The sequence below is a fragment of the Pelodiscus sinensis genome, chromosome 19, assembly GCF_049634645.1.
Source record: "Pelodiscus sinensis isolate JC-2024 chromosome 19, ASM4963464v1, whole genome shotgun sequence".
NCBI classification, from domain to species: Eukaryota; Metazoa; Chordata; order Testudines; family Trionychidae; genus Pelodiscus; species Pelodiscus sinensis.
In genome coordinates this window covers 12,819,901-12,835,987 of record NC_134729.1, presented here as the reverse complement: position 1 = coordinate 12,835,987, position 16,087 = coordinate 12,819,901, and the positions used below count along the sequence as shown (strand labels likewise).

The window sequence follows — 16,087 nt, the reverse complement described above, 5'->3', positions numbered from 1 at the left end:
CCCCACTTCTGCTGCCAGCCCCCCTCACACACACACTTGGGGCTGCCAGTCCCTGCTGCTGGCAGCCCCGCCCGGGGACGGGAGTGGGATCCCACGTACTTGGTTAACCGATTAACAGATTAACCGGGATTTTCCTCCCTGCGGGGGAACGCTCTGCTCCATGGGACACCCTGTTTCTTTCAAGCAATTTTGGACAGTGGAGGCTGGAAGAGTCTATCAAGAGATTGAGGATTGTTTTAGTGTCTCGCATTCTTACATATCAGGGGGATTACGGTAGTGCCCAGGGCCCCACGGCACTTGGTACTGGATGTTATTAAGGGTATTATGGTAGTGCTCAGGGCCCCACGGTGCTTGGTGCTGTACGTTATTAGGTGTAATACAGTAGCACCCAGGGCCCCACGGTACTTCGTGCAATACATTATTAAATGTATTATGGTAGCATCCAGGTCCCCATGGTGCTCGGTGCTGTATGTTATTAGGTGTTACGGTAGCACCCAGGTGTTACGGTAGCACCCAGGTCCCCATGGTGCTCGGTGCTGTATGTTATTAGGTGCATTACGGTAGCACTCACGGCCCCACAGTGCTCGTTGCGGTATGCACCCAGGGCTCCATGGTGCTCGGTGCTGTACGTTATTAGGTGTATTACGGTAGCACCCAGGTCCCCATGGTGCTCGGTGCTGTATGTTATTAGGTGTTACGGTAGCACCCAGGTGTTACGGTAGCACCCAGGTCCCCATGGTGCTCGGTGCTGTATGTTATTAGGTGTATTACGGTAGCACTCATGGCCCCACAGTGCTCGGTGCTGTACATTATTAGGTGTATTACGGTAGCACCCAGGACCCCATGGTGCTCGGTGCTGTACGTTATTAGGTGTATTACGGTAGCACTCAGGGCCCCATGGTGCTCGGTGCTGTACGTTATTAGGTGTATTACGGTAGCACTCAGGGCCCCATGGTGCTCGGTGCTGTACGTTATTAGGTTATTACGGTAGCACTCAGGGCCCCATGGTGCTCGGTGCTGTACGTTATTAGGTTATTACTGTAGCACTCAGGGCCCCATGGTGCTCGGTGCTGTACGTTATTAGGTTATTACGGTAGCACTCAGGGCCCCATGGTGCTCGGTGCTGTACGTTATTAGGTTATTACGGTAGCACTCAGGGCCCCATGGTGCTCGGTGCTGTACGTTATTACATGTATTATGGTAGCACTCAGGGCCCCACGGTGTTCGGTGCTGTACGTTATTAGGTGTATTACGGTAGCACTCAGGGCCCCACAGTGCTCGGTGCTGTACGTTATTAGGTTATTACGGTAGCACTCAGGGCCCCATGGTGCTCGGTGCTGTACGTTATTAGGTTATTACGGTAGCACTCAGGGCCCCATGGTGCTCGGTGCTGTACGTTATTACATGTATTATGGTAGCACTCAGGGCCCCACGGTGCTCGGTGCTGTACGTTATTAGGTTATTACGGTAGCACCCAGGGCCCCATGGTGCTCGGTGCTGTACGTTATTAGGTGTATCACGGTAGCACTCAGGGCCCCATGGTGCTCGGTGCTGTACGTTATTACATGTATTATGGTAGCACTCAGGGCCCCATGGTGCTCGGTGCTGTACGTTATTAGGTGTATTACGGTAGCACCCAGGGCCCCACGGTGTTCAGAGCTACACAACGCCAGAAGGTCCCTGCCCCAATCTAAGTACAACGCAAGAGGCCGCGGAACGAGCTGGATGGGTGGGTGGGGCGCTGGCCGGTGTCCCAGGGCTTGGCTGGGGTGTCCAGGCAGCAGGAGGAAGCCTCCGGGGCGGCCTTGACACATCTCGGGGGCGCGGAGGCTGGCGAGGGCTGGCTGCAGGCCGCGGGAGCGAGGGGGTGGGGGAAGGCCTGGGTGGCGCATCCAAGCAGCCATTGTGGGGCGCATGGAGCTGGGGGGGAGGCCTCCCCGTCATCTCTGGGCATCCCGTCTGCAACCCCAGCCAGCTGCGCCTCAGCTTCCTGATGGCTGGGCTGGCGGGGGGCAGGGCCCAGGCAGAGTCTGGGCGGCTGGAAAGTCTGTGCTGAGATTCGACCCGAGCAGAGCGGGGCATCGTGAGCGGACAGCACCCCCCAGCCTGGGGCGAGTCTCCCTCCTTCGCTCCCTGCTCACACCTGGGGGCCGGCGCCAAGGGCTCGGAGTGAGGGGCAGTGGGGGGGCGGGTCTGGCCTAGGGGGCTGCGGGTCGGGAGTGGGGGGCAGCGGCAGAGCTGGGGAGGGCCCAGGCCTGGCCTAGGGGGCTCCAGTTCGGGAGTGAGGGGCCCTGGCAGAGCTGGGGGGCCAGGCCTGGCCTAGGGGGCTGTGGGTCGGGAGTGAGGGGCCCTGGCAGAGCTGGGGGGCCAGGCCTGGCCTAGGGGGCTCCAGTTCGGGAGTGAGGGGCCCTGGCAGAGCTGGGGAGGGCCAGGCCTGGCCTAGGGGGCTGCAGTTCGGGAGTGAGGGGCCATGGCAGAGTTGGGGGGCCAGGCCTGGCCTAGGGGGCTGCAGTTCGGGAGTGAGGGGCCCTGGCAGAGTTGGGGGGCCAGGCCTGGCCTAGGGGGCTCCAGTTCGGGAGTGAGGGGCCCTGGCAGAGTTGGGGGCCAGGCCTGGCCTAGGGGGCTGCAGTTCGGGAGTGAGGGGCCATGGCAGAGTTGGGGGGCCAGGCCTGGCCTAGGGGGCTGCAGTTCGGGAGTGAGGGGCCCTGGCAGAGTTGGGGGCCAGGCCTGGCCTAGGGGGCTGCAGTTCGGGAGTGAGGGGCCCTGGCAGAGTTGGGGGCCAGGCCTGGCCTAGGGGGCTCCAGTTCGGGAGTGAGGGGCCCTGGCAGAGTTGGGGGCCAGGCCTGGCCTAGGGGGCTGCAGGTCAGGAGTGGGAGGCAGCAGGGTGCTGGCTTGGCAGCAGCTCGCATGGAGGTGTCTCGGCGGGTCTGACCCCAGCCCCCAAGGCCGTCCCAGGGCCTGCCAGACTCTCCCCTCGCCAGTCGTCGCACTGCAGTGGAGAAACTGGGGGGGGGGGGCAGGTGAAATCCAGCCGGGCTCCCCCCTTCAGAGCCCCGGGGCAGCGGGGCTGTGGTGGGGCTGGGCCAGCCTGCATGGGGAAGTCATATCACAGGGGCTCAGCCAGGGCCAGAGTCTGTCCCGGGGAGGGGGTGGAACCCAGGCATCCTGCCCCCACCAGGGCTGGGGAGAGAACCCAGGAGTCCTGACCGCCTCCCCCCGCTCTAACCATCAGACACTACTGCCCTCCAGCAACACCGACCCAAAGCGCCAGGCCTCTATGCTGACCCCAGGCCGGCTCGCCCGGCCCTCCTGTGCCCCTGCCCCTTCGCCAGCACTGCCCAGGCACGTGCCCCACAAACGCCCCGACCTCCTGCCCCCATGGCTCTGGCGGCCCCCTGTCCCCTGTCCCGCGGCCCAGCCCCGGCACCAGCCATCTCAGCCGTGAGGCCGCTGCTAGGCCGCCAACACTAAAATGGCTGCCAAGTTGTAAGATGGCTGCCAGCCGTCAGCAGGCCGGGGGGGAGAGGGGCGGTGCGCCAGCTTTGGCAGGGCCGGGCCGGGAGGAGATGGACCAGGGCAGGGGGGGGTGCCCTGACTGGTGCCAGGTGGGGGGAGGGCGCGGGCTGTTGACATAGGTAACCCGCGGGCGGGCGGGCGGCCGCCTGTGCCAAGCCTGTGGGGGAAGGCCGAGGCTGGTTAACTCTTCAGAGGTGCGGGCCTGGAGGTGCCACCGCTGGGGAATGCCGGGCAGCGCCGACCTCTGGGCCCTGTGCCAGGGGCTGCCCTGCCGCCAAGGGGCCTCCGCTGGGCTGGGGCCAGGACGGGCAGCGCAAAGGTGGCTGAGGGTGGAGGAACGTGGGTACGTTGTGGGCGCTACTGCTGCACGCTCATGGCATCTGGGCTGGGCCGTGCCGCTGTGCCAGCCGGACTGTGCCACTGAGACCCAGACTGTCTCTGCGACACCCGGACTGTGCCACTGAGACCCAGACTGTCACTGCGACACCCGGACTGTGCCACTGAGACCCAGACTGTCACTGCGACACCCGGACTGTGTCACTGAGACCCAGACTGTCACTGCGACACCCGGACTGTGCCACTGAGACCCAGACTGTCACTGCGACACCCGGACTGTGTCACTGAGACCCAGACTGTCACTGCGACACCCGGACTGTGCCACTGAGACCCAGACTGTCACTGCGACACCCGGACTGTGCCACTGAGACCCAGACTGTCACTGCGACACCCGGACTGTGCCACTGAGACCCAGACTGTCACTGCGACGCCCAGACTGTGCCACTGAGACCCAGACTGTCACTGCGACACCCGGACTGTGCCACTGAGACCCAGACTGTCACTGCGACACCCGGACTGTGCCACTGAGACCCAGACTGTCACTGCGACACCCGGACTGTGCCACTGAGACCCAGACTGTCACTGCGACACCCGGACTGTGTCACTGAGACCCAGACTGTCACTGCGACACCCGGACTGTGCCACTGAGACCCAGACTGTCACTGCGACACCCGGACTGTGCCACTGAGACCCAGACTGTCACTGCGACGCCCGGACTGTGCCACTGAGACCCAGACTGTCACTGCGACGCCCGGACTGTGCCACTGAGACGCCCGGACTGTGCCACTGAGACCCAGACTGTCACTGCGACGCCCAGACTGTGCCACTGAGACGCCCGGACTGTGCCACTGAGACCCAGACTGTGCCACTGAGACACCCAGACTGTGACACTGTGACGGCCGGGCTGTGTCACTGCGACACCCAGACTGTGCCACTGTGACGGCTGGGCTGTGTCACTGCGACGCTGGGGCTGTGACCGGATGCTCCAATGCCCAGTGTTTGGGGCGTGAGGGTAACGGTGGAAAATGCCGGGTGAGCACCGAGCTCGACAGATGCCCCGAGGCTGCCTCGCGCAAAGGCCCCGGTCCGATGGCATGGGGGGCCGCAGGGGGCAGTGCAGAGGGGCCGTGGCACTGGTGGACCCGGTGCAGTCTTTGGGGGCAAGTTTGGGGCAACCTCTGGGGGAGGCTCCGGGGTCAGGCTGGTCCCCTCTGGGCAGGGCTGGCTCTAGCAACACAGACCCCCCCGGGCGCTGCCCAGGCCTGGCCGGGATGGGCCCCCACGTCAGGGCTGCCCCACTCCTGACGTTGATTTCTGCTTGTGTGTTACAGAATCCGGACAATCAGACAGTTCAAACCAGCAAGGAGACGTGGACATCAAACCACTGCCCAATGGTGAGAGACCCCCCAGCCCCCCTCAAACCACTGCCCAATGGTGAGAGACCCCCCAGCCCCCCCTCAAACCACTGCCCAATGGTGAGAGACCCCCCAGCCCCCCTCAAACCACTGCCCAATGGTGAGAGACCCCCCAGCCCCCCCTCAAACCACTGCCCAATGGTGAGAGACCCCCCAGCCCCCCTCAAACCACTGCCCAATGGTGAGAGACCCCCCAGCCCCCCCCAAACCACTGCCCAATGGTGAGAGACCCCCCCAGCCCCCCCTCAAACCACTGCCCAATGGTGAGAGACCCCCCAGCCCCCCTCAAACCACTGCCCAATGGTGAGAGACCCCCCAGCCCTCCCTCAAACCACTGCCCAATGGTGAGAGACCCCCCAGCCCCCCCTCAAACCACTGCCCAATGGGGAGAGACCCCCCAGCCCCTCCCCCCCATCAAACCACTGCCCAATGGTGAGAGACCCCCCAGCCCCTCCCCCCCATCAAACCACTGCCCAATGGTGAGAGACCCCCCAGCCCCCCTCAAACCACTGCCCAATCGTGAGAGACCCCCCAGCCCCCCCCAAACCACTGCCCAATGGTGAGAGACCCCCCACCCCCCCTCAAACCACTGCCCAATGGTGAGAGACCCCCCCAGCCCCCCCTCAAACCACTGCCCAATGGTGAGAGACCCCCCAGCCCCCCCTCAAACCACTGCCCAATGGTGAGAGACCCCCCAGCCCCCCTCAAACCACTGCCCAATGGTGAGAGACCCCCCCAGCCCCCCCAAACCACTGCCCAATGGTGAGAGACCCCCCAGCCCCCCCTCAAACCACTGCCCAATGGTGAGAGACCCCCCAGCCCCCCCCAAACCACTGCCCAATGGTGAGAGACCCCCCGGCCCCCCCTCAAACCACTGCCCAATGGGGAGAGACCCCCCAGCCCCCCCTCAAACCACTGCCCAATGGTGAGAGACCCCCCCAGCCCCCCCCAAACCACTGCCCAATGGTGAGAGACCCCCCAGCCCCCCCCAAACCACTGCCCAATGGTGAGAGACCCCCCAGCCCCCCCTCAAACCACTGCCCAATGGTGAGAGACCCCCCAGCCCCCCTCAAACCACTGCCCAATGGTGAGAGACCCCCCAGCCCCCCCCAAACCACTGCCCAATGGTGAGAGACCCCCCAGCCCCCCTCAAACCACTGCCCAATGGTGAGAGACCCCCCAGCCCCCCCTCAAACCACTGCCCAATGGTGAGAGACCCCCCAGCCCCCCTCAAACCACTGCCCAATGGTGAGAGACCCCCCCAGCCCCCCCTCAAACCACTGCCCAATGGTGAGAGACCCCCCCCAGCCCTTCCCCCCCCATCAAACCACTGCCCAATGGTGAGAGACCCCCCAGCCCCTCCCCCCCATCAAGCCACTTCCCAATGGTGAGAGACCCCCCCAGCCCCTCCCCACCCAGCCCCCCGTCAAACCCCCACATAACATCAGAACGGCCAAACTGGGTCAGAGCAAAGGCCCATGCGGGCCAGGGGCCCGTCGGCCGACAGTGGCCAGCGCCAGGTGCCCTGGGGGAGCGAACAGACCAGGGGATCCGCACGGGATCCCTCCCTTCCCAGCCTCTGACAAACAGGCTGGGGCCACCGTCCCTGCCCACCCGGGCTAGCAGCATTGATGGCCTGTCATGGCTCACCGGTCGTGCCCACATGTGGCCCCTCGGCTCCTGGGCGGACCCCCCCCCAGTGCAGCAGCCCCTTCTCGGGGGGCCCCTTCAGTGCAGCGACCTCTCTTGGGGGGCCCGCTCTCACCTGGGGGTCCGCCCCTCCGCCTCCGGGACGGTGCCTCTCAGGCCCTTCAGCCGCCTGCCTCCGCCGTGAGCCCCCTCGGGGGGTCCCCTCCCCCTGGATGCCCGGGGCCTCCCCTCCCAGAAGGACTGGTGCCCCCTGATCTCCAGCCCAGAGCAGCTACCAGCCAGCACAAACCAGGGGGGTTTACTGAGCTCCCCCAGCCCCACGTCAGCCGCCCCCTGCAGCCAGCAACCCCCCGTCTCCCAGCAGAGCCTCCAGTACCCCCAGCAACAGCCCCTCCCCGTCCATTGTCTCCTCAGGTAAGAGGGTCGCCCGGGCCCCTCTCCTCCGTCCAATGTTCTCCCCTCGCGGGGTCAGCTGGGCTGGGGCCGGGGTCCCTCTCTGCAGCCCCTTGTCTGTCATCTGGCCAGAACTGGCCGTGTCCTCCAGGGAGGGTCGGGGCACCAGGGTCCCAGACAGCACGGCTCCACCTCTGGGCTGTTCTCCGAAGCTACAAACTCCCCCCCTTTGTCACATTAAACCGGTAACTGCTGGGCACTGAGCCCCCCCTGTATGTAACACCCCCCTTTGAACCCCCAAAACTCCCCACTTCCTCACGTGGACCTAGCCCTGAAAGTATTTAGTTCTTCTTTGAACCCTGTTAAAGTCCTGGTCCTCACAACATCCTCTGGCAAGGAGTTCCCCAGGTTAACCACGTTGCGGGAAGAAGTGCTTCCTCTTGTTTGTTTTAAACCTGCTGCACATTCATTTCATTCGGTGACCCCTCGTTCTTGTGATGGGAACAAGTCAATAACGTTTCCTTATTCACTCTCTCCAGACCGGCCATGACTTTATAGACTCTCGCCCCCCTTAGCCTCCTCTTTTCCAAGCTGAGACGTCCCAGGGTATGTCTACACTACCCTCCTAGTTCGAACTAGGAGGGTAATGTATGCATACCGCACTTGCTAATGAAGCCCGGGATTTGAATTTCCCGGGCTTCATTAGCATAAGCGGGGAGCCGCCATTTTTAAATCCCCGCTGCTTCGAACCCCGTGTAGCGCGGCTACACGGGGCTCGAACTAGGTAGTTCGGACTAGGGTCCTATTCCGAACTACCGGTACACCTCGTTTCACGAGGAGTACCGGTAGTTCGGAATAGGACCCTAGTCCGAACTACCTAGTTCGAGCCCCGTGTAGCCGCGCTACACGGGGTTCGAAGCAGCGGGGATTTAAAAATGGCGGCTCCCCGCTTATGCTAATGAAGCCCGGGAAATTCAAATCCCGGGCTTCATTAGCAAGTGCGGTATGCATACATTACCCCGCTAGTTCGAACTAGCGGGGTAGTGTAGACATACCCCCAGTCTCTTTAATCTCCCCTCCTGTGGGGCTATTCCTTCCCCCTCGTCAGTTTTGTTGCCCTTTTCTGAACCGTTTCCAATGCCAAGGGATCTTTTTGGAGCTGAGGTGACCCCATCTGCACGCAGCATTGGGGCTGGGGATCGGGACAGAGGCCGTAAGCGGTTCTCTGCCTTATTCTCTACCCCGGCGTTAATGGTGCCCAGCAGTCTGGCTGCGCGTTTGGCTGCCGCTGCCCGCTGCGATGGTGTTTCCAGGCCTCTGCGCAGTGACTCCAAGGTCTCTCTCTCGAGAGGGAGCAGCTCACTTCGGGTACGTCTGGACTACAGGCGTTTCTGTCGACAGCGTCTCGATGACACCCGAAGCAAGCCGGGTTGTCGACATGAGTGTCGGCGCAAAGGACGGTGCAGACGCGATAACTCTGTCGACAGGGGTTAACCGCCGTCGACAGAACTCGGCGGGAGGGGAGATGCAGGGATATTTTGTCGACAAAACCCTGTAGTCTAGTCACACCCTAGGTCCCCACCGTTGTGTGTCCGGCCGGGATGGTGCTTTCCGACTGTGACGGGCCGGGTCCGTCACGCCGACTGGCATCGCTTTGCACTGATCACCATTCGTCTTGGTGCCCGGCCACCCCGCTGGGTGAGACCCGCCCGGAGATCTTCGCCGCCCGCTCGGCACTCCACTCTCTTGAGCAGTTTCGTGTCGTCCGCAAACTTGGCCACCTGCCTGTTTGCCCCGTTCTCCAGCTTGTTGGCGAGTGTTGAATAGGACAGGTCCCGGGAGGGACCCTGCTAGTTACCTCTCTCCAGCCTGAGGACTGATTTATCCCTGTCTTTCCCACTGCCCCTTCTGGCCCCCACGATCCCCACAGCCTCCCCGGCCCCTGGCCCCCAGCAGTGATGGAGCCCACAGCCCCGGGTCACCCCCATACTCCTAGCCCTGTCTCGGGCATCAGCAGGGCTGGGCTCGTGGGGGGCTGTGGGTGGGGAGGGGAGGGGCGCTGCGTCTGCGGCCTGGCTCTGTGCCCCCATGGTCCCCCCTGACCCCTGTCTCCCTTGCAGGGCATTTGACTTTCCAGGACTGTTTTGTGACGTCGGGCGTGTGGAACGTGACGGAGCTGGTCCGCGTGTCCCAGAGTGAGTGGGGGTCGGGGGGGGCTGCCTTCGATCCCCCGAGGGGCCCTTCTTCCCCTGGCACAGCTCTTGGGGGCAGTGGAGGGGCTGGCCCAGGGCGGGTGTGGAGACCTGGGCTGGCTTGGCCGGAGAATTGGCCTCTCTTCCCCGTCTCGTTCCATCAGTCCCCCCGCCCTGCCCCCCCCCCCCCCCCCAGCTTCACCCATGGGAATCAGATCCCGGGAGGGCTGGGGAAGGGCCAGGGCTTGGGAGGGAACAGGAGCCCCCTGAACCCAAGCTGGAGCCGGGCTCCATGTCTGCCCCCTCTGCCCACCCTGGCCAGGCCAGGCCTTGAGCAGAGCAGGGCGCTGGGCTGGGGGCGCTGGGGGGAGCAGGCGCTGGCCTGGGGGCGCTGGGGGGAGCAGGCGCTGGCCTGGGAGCACTGGGGGGAGCAGGCGCTGGCCTGGGGGCGCTGGGGGGAGCAGGCGCTGGCCTGGGAGCACTGGGGGGAGCAGGCGCTGGGCTGGGGGCGCTGGGGGGAGCAGGCGCTGGCCTGGGAGCGCTGGGGGGAGCAGGCGCTGGGCTGGGGGCGCTGGGGGGAGCAGGCGCTGGGCTGGGGGCGCTGGGGGGAGCAAGCGCTGGTCTGGGGGCGCTGGGGGGAGCAGGCGCTGGCCTGGGAGCACTGGGGGGAGCAGGCGCTGGGCTGGGGGCGCTGGGGGGAGCAGGCGCTGGCCTGGGGGCGCTGGGGGGAGCAGGCGCTGGCCTGGGAGCACTGGGGGGAGCAGGCGCTGGCCTGGGGGCGCTGGGGGGAGCAGGCGCTGGGCTGGGGGCGCTGGGGGGAGCAAGCGCTGGTCTGGGGGCGCTGGGGGGAGCAGGCGCTGGCCTGGGAGCACTGGGGGGAGCAGGCGCTGGGCTGGGGGCGCTGGGGGGAGCAGGCGCTGGCCTGGGGGGCGGAGCAGGCGCTGGCCTGGGGGGCGCTGGGGGGAGCAAGCGCTGGTCTGGGGGCGCTGGGGGGAGCAGGCGCTGGCCTGGGAGCACTGGGGGGAGCAGGCGCTGGGCTGGGGGCGCTGGGGGGAGCAGGCGCTGGGCTGGGGGCGCTGGGGGGAGCAGGCGCTGGCCTGGGAGCACTGGGGGGAGCAGGCGCTGGGCTGGGGGCGCTGGGGGGAGCAGGCGCTGGGCTGGGGGCGCTGGGGGGAGCAAGCGCTGGTCTGGGGGCGCTGGGGGGAGCAGGCGCTGGCCTGGGGGCGCTGGGGGGAGCAGGCGCTGGTCTGGGGGCGCTGGGGGGAGCAGGCGCTGGCCTGGGGGCGCTGGGGGGAGCAGGCGCTGGGCTGGGGGCGCTGGGGGGAGCAAGCGCTGGTCTGGGGGCGCTGGGGGGAGCAGGCGCTGGCCTGGGGGCGCTGGGGGGAGCAGGCGCTGGGCTGGGAGCGCTGGGGGGAGCAGGCGCTGGTCTGGGGGCGCTGGGGGGAGCAGGCGCTGGCCTGGGAGCACTGGGGGGAGCAGGCGCTGGGCTGGGGGCGCTGGGGGGAGCAAGCGCTGGTCTGGGGGCGCTGGGGGGAGCAGGCGCTGGCCTGGGAGCACTGGGGGGAGCAGGCGCTGGGCTGGGGGCGCTGGGGGGAGCAGGCGCTGGCCTGGGAGCACTGGGGGGAGCAGGCGCTGGCCTGGGGGCGCTGGGGGGAGCAGGCGCTGGGCTGGGGGCGCTGGGGGGAGCAAGCGCTGGTCTGGGGGCGCTGGGGGGAGCAGGCGCTGGCCTGGGGGCGCTGGGGGGAGCAGGCGCTGGGCTGGGGGGCGGAGCAGGTGCTGAGCTGGGGGCGCTGGGGGGAGCAGGCGCTGGCCTGGGGAAGCTGGGGGGAGCAGGCGCTGGCCTGGGGGGCGGGGATAGGGGCGGGGCTAGGGGCGGGCCAGTGCCAGCTGTGGGGCGGTGCCCTGCGCCCCTCACCCGCTCTTTCTCCTCCCCCAGCTCCCGTGGCCACGGCCTCGGGTCCCAACTTCTCCCTGGCCGACCTGGAGAGCCCCAGTTACTACAACATCAACCAGGTGACGCTGGGCCGGCGCTCCATAACGTCCCCGCCTTCCACCAGGTACCGCCCCCCGCCCCCCCGCCTGCCCCTCCCTGCCGCCCCAGAGGGGACCTCCCTGGGTTCTATCCCCCCTCGCCTGGCCCCCCGCCCTGGGCCTGGCGCCCCCTAGAGGGGAACGTCCCTGGGTTCTATCCCCCCCTCGCCTGGCCCCCCACCCTGGGCCTGGCGCCCCCTAGAGGGGAACGTCCCTGGGTTCTATCCCCCCCTCGCCTGGCCCCCCGCCCGGCCTGGCGCCCCCTAGAGGGGAACGTCCCTGGGTTCTATCCCCCCCTCGCCTGGCCCCCCGCCCTGGGCCTGGCGCCCCTAGAGGGGAACGTCCCTGGGTTCTATCCCCCCCTCGCCTGGCCCCCCACCCTGGGCCTGGCGCCCCCTAGAGGGAAACCTCCCTGGGTTCTATCCCCCTCTCGCCTGGCCCCCCGACCTATGCCTGGCGCCCCCTAGAGGGGAACGTCCCTGGGTTCTATCCCCCCTCGCCTGGCCCCCCACCCTGGGCCTGGCGCCCCCTAGAGGGGAACGTCCCTGGGTTCTATCCCCCCCTCGCCTGGCCCCCCACCCTGGGCCTGGCGCCCCCTAGAGGGGAACGTCCCTGGGTTCTATCCCCCCCTCGCCTGGCCCCCCGACCTATGCCTGGCGCCCCCTAGAGGGGAACGTCCCTGGGTTCTATCCCCCCCTCGCCTGGCCCCCCGCCCTGGGCCTGGCGCCCCCTAGAGGGGAACGTCCCTGGGTTCTATCCCCCCCTCGCCTGGCCCCCCGCCCTGGGCCTGGCGCCCCCTAGAGGGGAACGTCCCTGGGTTCTATCCCCCCCTCGCCTGGCCCCCCGCCCTGGGCCTGGCGCCCCCTAGAGGGGAACGTCCCTGGGTTCTATCCCCCCCTCGCCTGGCCCCCCGCCCTGGGCCTGGCGCCCCCTAGAGGGGAACGTCCCTGGGTTCTATCCCCTCCTCGCCTGGCCCCCCGCCCTGGGCCTGGCGCCCCCTAGAGGGGAACGTCCCTGGGTTCTATCCCCCCCTCGCCTGGCCCCCCGCCCTGGGCCTGGCGCCCCCTAGAGGGGAACGTCCCTGGGTTCTATCCCCCCCTCGCCTGGCCCCCCGCCCTGGGCCTGGCGCCCCCTAGAGGGGAACGTCCCTGGTTTCTATCCCCCCCTCGCCTGGCCCCCCGCCCTGGGCCTGGCGCCCCCTAGAGGGGAACATCCCTGGGTTCTATCCCCCCCTCGCCTGGCCCCCCGCCCTGGGCCTGGCGCCCCCTGTGATGGCGCGTTGGGGGTCCCCCGTCTCCTGCACCCCGAAATGGCACAAACAGACTGCACCAGCCGGTGAAATAGAGGAAGTTTATTGCCTCTCCAGGATACAGCACAGCACAGATGTTATCTGGTCTCAGAGCTGGGCTAGGATGCCTCAGGCCCCCTTGAGATGGGGGAGACTGGGCCCCTAAACTCCAGCCCCTTTCCCTAGGCTCTCCTCCATGCTCCCAGACAGCAACTCACTAACTCTCTTCCAGCCCTGCCCCCCAGCCAGGGCAGCATCCACCTTCCTTTGTTCCTCTCCATGGGGGGTGTCTGGCCACTGGTTTGCATAGTGACTCATCCTGTTTTGCTGGGTCGTGGTACCCACGGCAGCCAGTGGGGGTTACCCCAGAGCCAGCAGCATAGAAACCAGCCAGGTACCCCCACTACGTCACACCCCCTAGAGGGGAACGTCCCTGGGTTCTATCCCCCCCTCGCCTGGCCCCCCGCCCTGTGCCTGGCGCCCCCTAGAGGGGAACATCCCTGGGTTCTATCCCCCCCCTCGCCTGGCCCCCCGCCCTGGGCCTGGCACCCCCTAGAGGGGAACATCCCTGGGTTCTATCCCCCCCCTCGCCTGGCCCCCCGCCCTGGGCCTGGCACCCCCTAGAGGGGAACATCCCTGGGTTCTATCCCCCCCCTTGCCTGGTGTGACAGCGTGTTAGGGTCCCCCGTCTCCTGCACCCCCGAAAAGACATGAACAGACTCCACCAGCCAGTCGACTAGAGGTGGTTTATTGCTTCTCCAGTATACAGCACAGCACAGATATCATCAGGTTACAGGGCAGGCCTAGGATGCCTCAGCCCCCCTTGATATGGGGCAGGGGTCTCGGCTTCTAAACCCCCCAGCCTGTTCCTGAGGCTCCCAGACTGAAACTAACTAACTCTCCTCCAGCCCTGCCCCCCAGCCAGGGCAGCATCCACCTTCCTTTGTTCCTCTCCATGGGGGGTAGCTGGTCGGACTGGTTGAGAGATCCCTTTGCATAACGACCCATCCCTGTCCTTCTGGGCTGTGGGACCAGTGGCAGCCAGTGGGGTTACCACAGACCCATAGAAACCAGCAAGTTCCCCCCCACTACGTCACACCTGGCCCCCCGCCCTGGGCCTGGCGCCCCCTAGAGGGGAACGTCCCTGGGTTCTGTCCCCCCCCCTCCCCTGGCCCCCCGCCCTGGGCCTGGCGCCCCCTAGAGGGGAACGTCCCTGGGTTCTGTCCCCCCCTCGCCTGGCCCCCCGCCCTGGGCCTGGCGCCCCCTAGAGGGGAACGTCCCTGGGTTCTATCCCCCCCCTCGCCTGGCCCCCCGCCCTGGGCCTGGAGCCCCCTAGAGGGGAATGTCCCTGGGTTCTATCCCCCCCTCGCCTGGCCCCCCCGCCCTGGGCCTGGCGCCCCCTAGAGGGGAACGTCCCTGGGTTCTATCCCCCCCTCGCCTGGCCCCCCGCCCTGGGCCTGGCGCCCCTAGAGGGGAAGGTCTGACAGCCCATCCCCCACCTGGCACCTGCCCCACCTCTCCCCTCACTGCTCCCCAGCTCCACCAAGCGCCCCAAGTCGCTGGATGACAGCGAGATGGAGAGCCCCGTGGACGAGGTTTTCTACCCCGGGACGGGGCGCTCGCCCGCCGCCGGCAGTAGCCAGGCCAGTGGCTGGCCCAACGACGTGGATGCAGGTATGGGGGGGGGTTGGGGCACAGACCTGGGGGGACTCACTGCACTGGGCACCCCCCCAGCTGCCCTCCTTGCCCATGGAGCCCTTGTCCAGGGCTGGGGGGAGGCTGGGCCCTCCCCGGATTCCCCACCCTGCTTGGCTCTATGGGATCTGGGCAACCCCGAGCCTTGGCGGGGGGAGGGGGGGCAGCCGCTCCAGGCGGGTGAGCAGCAGCCTCCCGGCGGGACCTGGACGGGGCGTTTCCCTCTCTACAGCCAGCAGGGGTGGGCCCACGTCACAGGAGCATCAGTCGGGCATCTAGCTGGGAGGGCAGGGGCTGTGGGGCGGGGGTGCGGGGCACTGGCAGGGCCGGGGGGCAGGGCTAGGATAGCAAGGGGCTGTGGGGCAGGAGTGAGGGGCACTGGCAGAGCTGTTGGGGGGCTGGGCTGGGCGGGCAGGGGCCGCGGGGCGGGAGCGGGGCACCGGCTGGGCAGAGCTGGGGCTACCCGGGGGCCCTGTGCTCGAGGGGAAGGGGGCAGCGGGCGGTGGGGTGCTCTGGGAGCTGCTCTCTGTCCATCATCCATTTCTGTCTGTCCGTCTCCTCTCCACTCACCTCCCTCTGTCTCGCCAGCGCTGAGCCATTCACTGTTCTGTATAACCAGGAAAGCCTCCTCTCCGAGGCAGGGCAGCGGGGTCTAGTGTTTAGAGCGGAGGGCGCTGGGAGCCAGGACTCCTATCCCCAGCTCTAGGAGGGCAGCGGGGTCTAGTGGTTAGAGCGGTGGGCGCTGGGAGCCAGGACTCCTATCCCCAGCTCTAGGAGGGCAGCGGGGTCTAGTGGTTAGAGCAGAGGGTGCTGGGAGCCAGGACTCCTATCCCCAGCTCTAGGAGGGCAGCGGGGTCTGGTGGTTAGAGCAGAGGGTGCTGGGAGCCAGGACTCCTATCCCCAGCTCTAGGAGGACAGCGGGGTCTAGTGGTTAGAGCAGAGGGTGCTGGGAGCCAGGACTCCTATCCCCAGCTCTAGGAGGGCAGCGGGGTCTGGTGGTTAGCGCAGGCGGCTGGCAGCCAAGACCGGTTCCTGGGTCTGAGCGCTGGGTGAGCACGTGGAGTGAGCATTGGGCTGGTTTCCGTTCTGCCGCGCCCGGGTCTCAGCTCAGCACGGTGGCTGGGCAGTGGGAGCCCCCAGGGAGGGAGCCCACATCCCCCCAGGGCCGTCTCGCCCTTTGCCCCGTGTCTGGAAACCCCCGAGCCTGCCCCTGCTCCCTGGGTGCCCCCCGGGCGCCTGCGGGTGTCGCGCCCCCCACGCAAGCAGCCAGCTGCCCGAGTGCCAGGGGCCAAACCCAGGTCTCCCTGCCAGGTGCCCCCTCCTGCCGACACTCAGACATGGGCTCCTGCCAGCTGCAGCGTGGGCAGAGGCAGGGCCTGGTGCTGTCCATGCCGGGAGCGCTGGCAGGCCCCGTGCCGGCTCTGGGCGGCTGTTTGGGGAGCAGAAGGAAGGTTGGGGGGGCCCAGCCCCCCAGTGCGGCACTGGCAGCTGCCCCCACCCCACGGCTGCCACAAGGTACGAGGGCACCAAACGCAGGAACAAGGCTGGTCCGGGTTGTCACAGAAGTGAGT

General features: G+C 67.1%; 1 protein-coding gene across 11 annotated transcripts in view; it reads left to right on the top strand.

Annotated features, from left to right (window-relative positions):
* Positions 1-16,087, top strand: part of NFIX (nuclear factor I X) — a 200,999-nt gene that overhangs the window by 160,207 nt on the left and 24,705 nt on the right. For all 11 annotated transcript variants that reach the window (XM_075902367.1, XM_075902363.1, XM_075902365.1 and 8 more), the window contains 4 exons: positions 5,184-5,246; positions 9,431-9,505; positions 11,439-11,559; positions 14,359-14,495. In XM_075902367.1, the coding sequence (XP_075758482.1) occupies positions 5,184-5,246; positions 9,431-9,505; positions 11,439-11,559; positions 14,359-14,495 (396 nt within the window). The remainder of the gene's footprint in view (positions 1-5,183; positions 5,247-9,430; positions 9,506-11,438; positions 11,560-14,358; positions 14,496-16,087) is intronic.